Source organism: Vigna radiata, chromosome 11 (genome assembly GCF_000741045.1).
Source record: "Vigna radiata var. radiata cultivar VC1973A chromosome 11, Vradiata_ver6, whole genome shotgun sequence".
NCBI lineage: Eukaryota > Viridiplantae > Streptophyta > Magnoliopsida > Fabales > Fabaceae > Vigna > Vigna radiata.
In genome coordinates, this window is record NC_028361.1 from 9,082,275 (window position 1) to 9,094,247 (window position 11,973).

The following is an 11,973-nucleotide window of genomic DNA, read 5'->3' on the forward strand; positions in this document are numbered from 1 at the left end:
AAATATAAATCCTTTACTCAATTTTTATGGTGGGCCATGAATAGGGATGATTTGAAGAAAGAGACTGAAAGGATGGGCATTGCTGTTTCAGTGGGATTCCAAATTAAATGCAGAGGTTAAATTAAGGAGATTGGAGATAGGGTTTGAGACAGGTGGGTAGGTGGAAGTGAACAGAATGAATATTATGGCCTCAAACAAAGAATGGGTCAATTTTTGTACATGACTACACAGCATGTCATTATGCTTATAGTCATATACAATGATGGTACGTTTAATATCACATGGGCATCTCAGTATTTAGCAAACCAAGTCTATGAAAGAACAATAATGCTGACACACAAACAGCAGCAGAGGTGCACCATATGGAAAGGACAAACACTCTGGAGAATTGCAGCTGCTATTATCATGTGACAACTCTGTTACAAATTAATTTTACTACATCCTTTAACTTCAAGCAAACTAGGGTAAAGAGTTTCATCTTTTGAGTTTTGATTATCCCAATTGAAAGATACTTCCACAGGGTTAATATTTTCATTTCCACATTTGTAATTATTCTTTTTGAAACTTAGACATCATTAAATTGAGTTGCACTTATGTAATAAATCTTTTTGATACATACAGTCTGTTATTTAATTGGATCTGATTTCTGCCATTCAATAACTTTTTATTGTGAGTTCCAAAACTCACCGTAAAAAGGCATTCTCATATGAAACTTTTGAGAACAATGTTGTACTCGTGGGTGTGTATGTTTGTAGTGTTGATAATGTCAACTGGCCAACGTAATTTTCAGGGCAAAGAATCTGAATACTGCTTCAGTTTTGAGTACACTTCACTTTTTCGAATTTCTTCCATTGTGGCACAAAAGTGTTATCAATGATTACACATTTTTATGTAATTGTCACGAAAGAAAAACTTGGTAGAAGAAAATCTATACAGCCGTGTAGATTGATTTGATATTGATTTAGTTAGACTAAGAAACTCCCAACAATCTTACATTGGTTGAATGGTATTGTTACATTTTCATACTACTAAATCTTACATCAGGTAAACAATTACTCAACAATTTTGCACTTGTTTTTCTGTTCTGGTTTTCCTGCTACATGCTATACATAATGAGACTTTTAAATGCAAATTCGGTCTCAGACAACTCAATAACTCTAAGATGTCAACATCTTTTTATTACCTTTTTATTTGTTTTTTCACTTTTCTTTATCCTGGTTTTCCATTCTACATTCCCTACTACTGCTAAAGTAAATGTTTCATAAAGTCTGAAGGCACGAGAACCGATTAACAGCGCCACCACATGCAAAGAAAAAGTAAGCATGCAGATAAACACTACAAAGGTTCAGCTTTAAAGAACTCTACCAAAACCATCAATAACTTTTACTTAACATTTCAGAATATGTAAATACCATAGCACAGGCTGGCCAGCATGTCACATTTTCCACCCTTTTTTCAATAGCCAAAAGAGAATTTTTCTTATGCACACTCATTCACTCTTGTCTGACAAAGGGAGAGGAGCTTATGTCTGTTGTGCTGTAAAATGAATCCTCAGGTGGACCATAGAAATTTTCCTCCTTCTCTTCATCCCATTTGAGGACCTCTTTTATGTACTTGAATGCCTCATCAACAGTGACTCGTTCCCTTGCCCTGGCTTGTGCCACAAAGAGTTTTTTCCCTGTGAGGGATGCATAAAGGTCCTTGAATTTCATAGCAACATAGAAGTAGGCCTGATGGGCCAGTGACTGGTTATTATGGTATGCACGCACGGGACAAAAATCACTGAACCATTCACATGTATTCAGGGACACCCTGCTGATCTTTTCCTCAAAGATATCATACTTGTTAAGGACCAGGACCAAAGGGGTGTCTTTGAAGCAAGGGTGTCTCACCATCGTCTCGAAAAGCTCCTTGCTTTGTACCATCTTGTTTTGAACAAGTGTTCCACTGCCATTACTGTCTGGGGAAAGCCACAACTGATCATAGTCACTTAGGGAAACACAAAACACCACAGCTCGAACATCTTCAAACATTTCAACCCACTTGCAGCCCTCATTGAGGCCCTTGGCATTCACTCTTATGAGTTGATACCTAAGACAAAAAAAGAATGATTTATAGTCTGTGTTTACTTTCTGTTCTTTGAGTGTGAGGTGTGTGAAGTTGGAAGCAAAGCAACAACAACAACAACAAAGTATTTTACAATTGGTTGGAGTCGGCTACATGAATCAAACAATGTCATGAGTAAACAACTTTTCTGACATCATTCTAGAAATCACTCAGTGATCTTAGGATAAATAACATCACTAGAACTTTGATCTTTAACTGACTGAATGACAATGTATGATTTATGTAACTGATCTCAGTAAATGAGACAATACTTTGCTGTTGTTATATTCTAGATATCTCTTAACAAGAATTCAAAGAGAATGAACATAGCTTACTTAGTCAGTGGTGGCAGCTGAGCATCGAGATTATCTGAGTAAGTATCCGACTTAGCAACACGGTCATCAAGTGAAAACTCCATGAAAGCCAAACCATTTCCCTGAGTGACCCCTTCTGCATATACTATGTCCCTTTCAGAAGGTTCGTATTCATTACTAGATATCTCCACAGCCTGAAGGAAGCAAGAGTTCATCATCTAGCTATACATGCCAATACCATCAAATTTCTTGAAGCTGAAAAGCATACCATTCTAGCAAAGTAACAATCATTTGTACTTATCATACATATACAATGGACTTAATTTATAATAGCACCAATAAATGTTAACAATCAGGAAAAACAATGACCAAAAATTGTTCACATAAAATAGACCATAATTTTAAGATGATTACAGGGAGGAAACACTTTCCCATTTTGCTCCTAAAAGGCAAACCCAAGTACACATGACTTTAAACTTTTCTTTGTTCCAAAATTTTCCTTCCAAATAATTCTAATATACAAATTGCAAAGACATTGCACTGACATAAATACTTGAAGACACAACAGGCAAACCAATAGCATATTTCCTTATATGGATAAAAAGAGTTGGGAATATTACAATTCTCAGAACATACACTACCAAAAATTGGCAGGAAAAAGAACAGATGGCTAAGGGAAGATTTGATAAGTCTCAGTTAACTTTAACAGAACAAACAGGATCGGTTTCAAGGATGACATTTAAGCAATTACCCGGCTTAAGAAGTACTCAGCAACATCAGGAAGAAAGTGAAGCTCCTCTTTTCTTTTGAAGGTTTCTTGTATGGCAGGATCCTTCCATACTTCTTCAACTAATGGTGCATATTCACGTGTGGCGGCAGGGAAGAAGGCATCTAAATCCCCAGTGGCTATAATGTCCAGGAGCCAGTCAGAGAAATGTTTTAGCCTTGGGTTGAGGGAATAGATGCATTCACTAGTACTACTTTCACCATTGCTACCTGAATAGAGATCAAAATCAGGTTATATACTGGAAGCATTACGATGCCATAAGATGATTAACATAAAAGTTGGCCACGTGATTCAACTTTCATACAGACCTATATCCACAAACAGCACATTTGCAGCAGCTAAATAATATTTTCTGCAAATATTTTGTTCTACCCAAAATAGATTTAAAATTCAATGTCTTCACTAGCTTTTTGCAACGAAGGTTCTTAGTATTCAGGTAAATTTTGTTCATCCCCGCAAAATGCTGGGCACTAAGTTCTTAAATAATAGTTTTAGAAACTTATTAATTTTGGATTTCCCTTTGCATAGCAAAATGATAATTTCATCACTCAGAAAGTGTACTTGGAAATTGAAATTACGAAAAGGAAAGGTTCACACAGAATTTCAGTTGCTCAATATACCTAGCAATCTTATATTTCCCCAAAACATAGCGAAATCAATGATAAAAATATTCAGGTTTCAACAACAAAAAAACTAAAATTTAGAACTACTGTATCCCATCAATCTAATGAACCAAGCCATGCAGAAGAGACATAAATAAGTTCCACCATCCATGATCAGGGTCATGGAGCCTAAGAAATGCAGAGAGCTTAACCAATTCCAGAACAAATGAAGTGTATAGGTTCTACTTGATGTAGTTCATGATAACGTATCAAATGAATGTATTTTTCATATGCTATTTCCTGTAGATAAACAGCAAACACATGAAGTGGGAACTTGAAAACTAAATTACCATGGAATGAAATATTACTTGTTTCCATAGTTTGACCAGGAGAAGCTTGTTCATTCATTCTAGAAACAGCCTCCTCTTCAAAGCGCTCTCTCCCGTCGAGTAGAATACTAAGATATTTATACATGTTACTCTGGATCATCAGTTTGACATCCTGCAGCTCTTCAGCAGAAAACTTGTTTCCATACAAAAACTTCGCCTGCTCAGCAATTGCAAGAGTGCCACAAGAGAATCAAGTTACTATAGAATCAGTAACACACTATAACCCAAAAATGTTTTTTTTTTTATTTATTTTTTTTATTTCTATTAGAGTAAATGAAGAGACTACAAAATCTTTTACTCAGTCTCATGCCAACTCCATCCTCCCCTTCCATCTACCAATAAAAGAATTCAAGAAAGTGGGGAGAAGGAAGAAGAGAAAAAAAATTATTAGAAGAAAAGTAAGTTATCAATCAAGTTCACATACATCTTTGCTACTGTTGATTTGAAACAACTCAATTGCTTATTTCAGACATATTTACCACAAACATGGGTCAAAACATTGGAATAAAAGACATACCTGCTTAAAAATAGTGCTAGTACCAGATCCTTGTATTCCAAGAAGAAGAAGCTTCTGAGTTTTTTTCTGTTCCAGATAAATAGGAACTGTGGTATAGTGACTAGTTTCATCCTTTAGCCCATGAGGCTGACCATGGGGAAAGGGTAGAGAGAATAAGGCACATATGAATCTTGTTGAGGCCTGTCAATGAAAAAGTAAACAGATCTTTTATTCATATTCTACATGCTCCTACAACATCAAATGTTCCCACCAAGAAATATTTAGTTGGCAAATACCTTCTCCCAAATGTTTCCTCTGATATTATTTTGACCTTCCTCCTCATAACGACCATCATCATAAACCCAAAAGTGTGTATCACGAGGACACTGCACATTTGCCAGCTGAAAAATCAAAGAAAAAGGTTAATCCATAAACCATAATCCCATGATAATATGATAATGATACAGATCATCCAAAGATTAAAAGAGGTCCTCATGATACATTTACTGGTTGTGAATATTTTACTATAGTCCTTATGGATCATCCAAAGATTAGAAAGGTCTTCAAGCAAAGTAGTAAGTGTATTTATTAGCTGACACGTTTTATTATTATCTTTCCACAGCTATTAGTAAGAATATTCTATCATTTCCAAAATCCTCTCAGCTTTGGGAAACAAGTGCAGCCTGTTGTTCATATCTTGAACAATCTGATGGCACATCCCAGTGTTTCCATTTTCTCTTCCACCTCTGGAATTGCAGATAAATTTAGTAACTGTAAGTGGTTAAAATTTAGTAAAGATAAACACTTACTTTGAGTACCCTCAGTTCAAGTTTTGTGATCTCTCGACCATTCATGTAAACCTCGGTGTTTCCGTTACTAGCATTGAGGCTAAGTTTCCCAGTGAAATTCAGGTTTGAACTTATGATTCTGTCAGGTTTTTCCCCTTCCTATTACATAAATAAAGACAGAAGTTAGTTCGCACTATCCAATGACCAATTGAAATATAGTCCTTTGATAAGTTAACATGAACTTAAAAATAAAACTTTTAAAAATGCTATAAAAAATGGAAATATGACATATAGTTTCAGTTAACATGTGAATTTGAAAACATAATTTATGACACTCCATCCCATACCAAATGGAAAGATAATAATTTGTACAAGGGAAAATTGAAGCAGAAATATTCTCAGTAATAAAGCATGAATCCATCACCTTTCCCCAGAGACCAGATTCTTTGTCATACCAATATCTACCAGGTTTTAGTTTACGTGGAGGTAGCAGGCATCCAAGTAATTCGGCCATCTCATCCGGCTTGAGGGGCAACCCATTGACGATAAGCTGCTCCGGCCGAAGCTGATTAGCAGAACATTCTTTCTCTGCTTTCATAATTTGCTTGACTTCTAGAGGACTTAACAATCTGGACAACACCCTTGAATATTTACCAAGTTTTAGACGCTTTGATTCATCAATTGGTTGACCAATGCATGTTACACATTTGCGTCCTTCAGGCATTGATCCCATTGCCCTTAGCACACAGTTGCTGCAGTACTTGGCATTACACACTATGCAAGACTCCTTAGTTTCCCACTTCCCTTTTCCACACCTATAACAAACTCTTATTTTCTTTTTCTTCCTTTCCTTCAAAACTCCAACATATTCAGAATAAACTGGCTTCACAACCTCCACTTCTTTCCTCTGAGATCTATCAACAGTATTAAAAGTGACAACCGGTGCTCTCTTCACTTCATTAACCACCGGCTGTGGAGGATTATGAACTGAAGCAGGTGAAGCGGATGGTGAAGCGGAAGAAAGATCTGGGTTTTGTAAGACAGAAACCACAGAATCTGAGCTTCCTGACACCCTCGGACTTTGATTAGGAGAACTTGTTACACCGGCAATACGAGACACTGGCAGAGGGATTGGCTCAATCACCATAGACCCCACATGAGTATTTGATCTTTGTGATCCAGAGAGTGGCTCAGCAGCGGGAATTGCTCTTGAGTTTCCATCAAGAGGCTCAACTTTTGGCAATTCGTATGAAACTGGTGGACCAACATATTCCATAGCTATGGAGTAATCAAGATTAGAAGCATCATCAGGTATGGAAGCACCAGGAGGAAGCATCTTCTTCATTAATTCCCTCCAACTCTCTTCTCTATTTTGATCCATATTCTTCGTATTCACAAACTCAGACACCCCTTAAACTTCAAACCATAAGTTCCTCAATCTTCAGCTTCAGATATTAGTACTGTAACTGTAAGTTACTCTCTAAAACAACAAATCCAAGATCTTGTGACTAGACAGAAATCAACATATATCTTCAGGAAAAAAGTTGAATTATGTTACAGTATAAAGGGGTTTTAGTTTTAGGAGTTTTGTTTTGGCAAATATAGAATGAGTCACAGGCATGGCCCATCAAGCAGCCGCAATCAAACGTTGAAACTTGAAAGCCTTCATAGTTGAACGGATTCATTTTGTATTAGAAAAAACGAGAAAGGAAAGTATGCTAAACAAAAATAAAATGGAATGAAATTAAACGAAATTCAACTTATGGTATCTCAGTATGACAACAGACAAAATCACAGAAAACACATGAAAAGGTGAAATATTCAGAGTCAAAAAAATAGACAAAAACAAGAACCGAACGTGAAAGCCGTTCAACTTTATCAAGCTTAGAAGTTAGTAGGAAAAGAAGATGGAAGAACGGGTCACGAGTTTTATGTTCTTCAGAGTGTTGAAAAACTACAGAGTCAAAGCACTAGCTAATAAATGCCCCCCCGAAGAAAACCAACTTAGAAACAGATTCAAATGCTGGAATTTTCAGGCAAGGATAAATAAAAAGAAAAGCCAAAAAAGAGAAGGTGAAAAAAACATCACTTTCAAACTTTATAGTGAGAGAAAGCAGGTGGGGGAGAGTTTATAGTTTAGAGAGAGAAAGGGGGGACGATGAGAATGTACCTGAGTAAAGGGACACAATGAAAGCGAATCCGATCTTTAAATCTAAGGTGCTCTTGCTTTTGAGCTCGAAGAGCCAAAAGACAGAGCTTTCTCAAAAGCCACCACCACCATTGATGAAGGAAAGGAGGAAAAGATAGAAAGGGAAAGGTGAGGCTCAGAAAGTAAGAAGTAGAAGCTGGAGCAGTAGAAACAGAAGCAGAAGCAGAACCAGAAGAAGATGAGGGTGAAACTCAGTGGGTCCCACTTACCACCCCATTGCCAAATTGTAATAATCTCACTCTGTATCTCTTTGTGTTGTTGCTCATCTGTTCTTCTCATATGCCATGTTAGATCTCTCCACTTATTCTTTATTCAAACAAGGTGGCATGCTTTACACATAATCATAATACTTAAATACATAATTAAAAATCATGAAAACATTCAAAAATATTAATATATATTATTACTAAAAGTATAATATTTAAGGGATAATTAATTAAAGTTGAGTTTTTTAATGAAGATGGTTTATGGGCAATGAGTGTGTGTGTGGATGCATAAGATATGATGTTTGTTCTTAATTAAAACAAAAAAACTGGTCGTGTTGTGATGAGGAAGACAACGAACTCGTGGGGCTGTTGTCAGACCCTACATTCCCCACGCGCCTACTTCTCACTCACTGCCATTGCATCACATAGATATTTTTCTACTTCAACTCTGTTGTGCTGTTGTGTCGTATAAGAGATTATTCTGATTTTTAATTCATCCAATTTCTTGGAGTTGTGCTAATTTTTAGAATATATGACAAGGTATAAGTTAGATTAAGATTTGAGATCTGGTTCAGGTTTAAGGTATCTAGAAAATGAAAATAAGAACAAATGTTAAGTTTCTTTATATATAAATTGAAACCAGGTATAAAAAAAACTGATTTTATATACGAATTTTATAAATTAATCAAGCATGAGTTTATTTTAATTAATGAATATTTTATTTGTTTTCTGTAAACTTAACTCACTTCACATTGGTAATAATTTATTCACGGATAATTTGATAATGGTTACATTAAACTGATTAAATCGAGAAATATAAAAGAAATATAACTTAAAGTTTAAAAGTAACTTTACATATGATAATAATTTCCTTGAATTTTTTTTGCTGGAATCTTGAGCATTTTAAAATGGTATATGCATGGTATAAATGAGTTTTTAAAAATAAAAAACTCTGAGAAAATAAAATGTATTTTCTATTTTTATTTAATCATAAATTATTATATACAATAAAAATTAATTTTAATAATATTTTTTAAATTGTATACGGAATATTATTTTGAATCAGTTAACATTGTAAGGTAATTCACATTAAATTACATGAAGAAATAAAACCCTTAAGTATGAATAACGGGGAAGGGAAGGGTTTGAGTAGACGTCTATCAAGCACGCGCCACAAGTGGTGAGTATGATTGGATCTTACTGTTCATTTATTGACGTTTCAAAACTTTGAATTTGTTGACAATGTCAAAATTAAGGCATATTCGCCACGTAACCTCATAGCAATCTTATCATCATGGATAAAAAAATATAAATAATGTCTTTTAGGGGAATAAAAAGTTATCAACTGCATATTAATTGAAAAAATAGTGTAAAATCTATAATACGCTCAACAAATAATTGTAATTAATAATAAAATAATTAATTGAAAAATAGGGAATTTGAGGAATTGTAATAATATACTTATATTTTAATCTTAAAGTTTAAATTGTTTTTTGTGTGGGTTACAACTTATTTTAGCTTCTTTCCGTGAAAATGAATTAAACATTAATAAAAGGAAAGAGCATCCATTAATTTTTTGTGATATTTTATATTATATTAAAATAGACACATTTAATTAATAAAATATTTTTTTTAATTTAAATTCATTAATGAATTCTTTAATTAAATAAATTATAAGGAATATTATATTTATGTGGTAAATCTTCTTATTTTAAAACTTTTGTATCTTCAAATGACATGATAAAATAGTTTAAATATATTATTTTTAATAAAAATACAAGTTGGTAAGTAAGAGTGAACTAATAGGTTAAGGATATTAATTCATCCTGCTAATTTAGAAATATATTGATGGTTGTAAAGTAAATCAATTTTCTAAAATTTACAGTCAAATTGAGTGAGGTACTTAGAATTATTTTTTTTGTTTAAAGTAGAAAAAAGTCATATGTTAACTATGAATCATAAATTTTAATCTAATTAGTCACAAGTTATTAATCAATTCATTATCTTTCACATTCTTTGTCATTCCTATCTTTTTAAATTTGAATATTTATGCGTATTTTTTTAAATGAGTTAAAAATATAGTATAAAAGTTATATTTAAGTAAAAATGAAATGCGTAAAATTGTAAATAAAAAGATAAAAAATAGTTGTAGAAAACGTTAATTGTTTAATGTTTAGATAACAAAAGTAATGAAGGTATGTAGTATTTTTGTCTCCTTCTTTAGACTATAAAGTAAAGTAAAAAATTATGAAAGTAATCTTTAGAAGTAAAGAATAAAGTGGATGATTGATTAGAAAAATATTGCACGCTTGAAAGTTGAGGAAGCTTGTCTTTAAATGGACATGCTTCATAACACTGTAGTTTCCCACACCGTAAAAAGTGTCTTCACTTTAATCTCAGCGTAATCATCATATCTAATGCATGATTATTGATTTACACCAATTTAGGGTGCACAATTATGTTAATTTCCCTAACCTTCTCAAACAATGTTTATGGTAAATAAAGGCTTAAGTAATTTTATATTTATTATTAGAGAAACCATAAGGAATTGTTTTCTGGTTGAAATTATGTGTGGAGACACATACTTAGAAAAATCGACACTAACCAAATGCTTATTTACAAGATTACTAGTTGTACGTTACGACTTATATATATATATATATATATATATATATATATATATATATATATATCCATAAAGCTATAGATATAGACTAAAAGTATACTTATTGAATATTAATAATGATTTATTATAGTATTAACTGTTTTAATTAATTAATTTGAGGTGAATTTAGTATCATAACACATTTTTTTTGCAAGTATTTCTAATGGATTGATGAGCAAAATTACTTTGGTACGAAAGGATAAATTAGAGTATAAAAATCAAGAAATTGTTTTAAATGAACATTCAACCATACATCTAAAACACTAATTAATTACATGATTAAAATGAAGTTACACTCAAACGTTACTAAAATAGTAATTAGATAACATGAGTTTTATCTAATAATCCATAGGTAAAAGGTTTATCAAATGTATTATCACTAACACAAAAAAAGCTTTTAATGTCTAATATTTTTGTCTTTTTACTAATATAACAAATGTAAAATCAACTTAGCTTTTGAAAATAATAGGGGAAAAGAAGTTTCCCACCAAATCACAAACCATAGTGGAAGAAATTTAAAGAAAGAAGTACCAGGCATTCCAAGGTTTGTAATGCTCGTACGGCCTCTTCATAAGGTGGTTTGTGGCAATGTCCACAAGGTAATTTGCAAGCTGTGAAGAAGAAAGGGAAAATGTTCACAGTGTTTGATAAAAGGAAGAAAAAACAACAAAGCAATCATCAATGAATTGGTCACAATGTTTGCAATGGTTATTAATGTGTTTGTTTGGGCTAAGAGAATGAAAATAAAATAGACTTGAGGGCTATATATATGAAAGGACTTACACATAACCTCTTATGTCAGACATAAAAATCAAATTTTATTTTTGATCTAGAGACACTGTACATAAATTTTGACAAATTATTTACAAGAATGTTATCGCACAATTTTTGTTGGGTCTGTGAGGGAGAGGGTTCACAAGAGAAACACAGTACCAAATGAGATATGAGCCCAATTACATAAGGAATTGACATCACTTTTTACCCAAAACCTTAAGACAATGGATTAATGGATCTTTCATCTTTATATAGTGTTTTATTTTATCATTTTTATCCATTATGGGACTTTGACTCACACTTAAATTTTCAATATTTTTTAGATATAATTTCTTCTTATTAAACATAACCTGAGTGACATAATAAACTTGTTTTGTATTAATATATAAATAAATGAACATTTCAAAATGAAATTTTAACTTCTCATTTCTTAATATTTATAAAATTGAATATCTTTTAAATATTTTCTTAAACTTTAAAGTGACTTTGTAGATATTTCTCAGTAAAACAATACTAAAGACCAAGATTTGAAAATAACAAAAAAATAAAAGATTCAGTTGAAAATATAAAAGCATATTAGTGTTTTAATAAGATTACTTTAGTATTGTAAGAACATCTTCCAATCTTTATCATGTCT

At 32.7% G+C, this 11,973-nt stretch overlaps 1 protein-coding gene across 3 annotated transcripts; it reads right to left on the reverse strand.

Moving 5' to 3' along the window:
• Positions 1-1,052: 1,052 nt before the first annotated feature.
• LOC106777662 (extra-large guanine nucleotide-binding protein 3) lies at positions 1,053-7,996 on the reverse strand. Of its 3 annotated transcripts, none has more exons than XM_014665340.2 (9): positions 7,653-7,996; positions 5,907-6,927; positions 5,504-5,641; positions 4,991-5,095; positions 4,716-4,895; positions 4,160-4,355; positions 3,172-3,416; positions 2,442-2,614; positions 1,053-2,091 (listed from the first exon to the last, which is right to left on the reverse strand). In XM_014665340.2, exons 2-9 carry the CDS (start codon positions 6,861-6,863, stop codon positions 1,494-1,496), a joined length of 2,592 nt encoding a protein of 863 aa, XP_014520826.1. In that variant the 5' UTR covers positions 6,864-6,927; positions 7,653-7,996; the 3' UTR covers positions 1,053-1,493. The 3 variants fall into 3 exon arrangements, with proteins under 3 accessions (XP_014520826.1, XP_014520825.1, XP_014520827.1); XM_014665339.2 differs by having other exon boundaries at positions 5,907-6,962; XM_014665341.2 differs by having other exon boundaries at positions 4,178-4,355; positions 5,907-6,962; positions 7,653-7,994.
• Positions 7,997-11,973: the final 3,977 nt, after the last annotated feature.

Coding starts and splice junctions, on each gene's coding strand:
- LOC106777662 (XM_014665340.2), bottom strand. CDS start 6,863: ATGGATCAAAATAGAGAAGAGAGTTGGAGGGAATTAATGAAGAAGATG. Junction 4,896..4,990: donor GAGGAAACATTTGGGAGAAG/GTATTTGCCAAC, acceptor TTTCATTGACAG/GCCTCAACAAGATTCATATG. Junction 2,092..2,441: donor CAGCTGCCACCACTGACTAA/GTAAGCTATGTT, acceptor TTTTTGTCTTAG/GTATCAACTCATAAGAGTGA.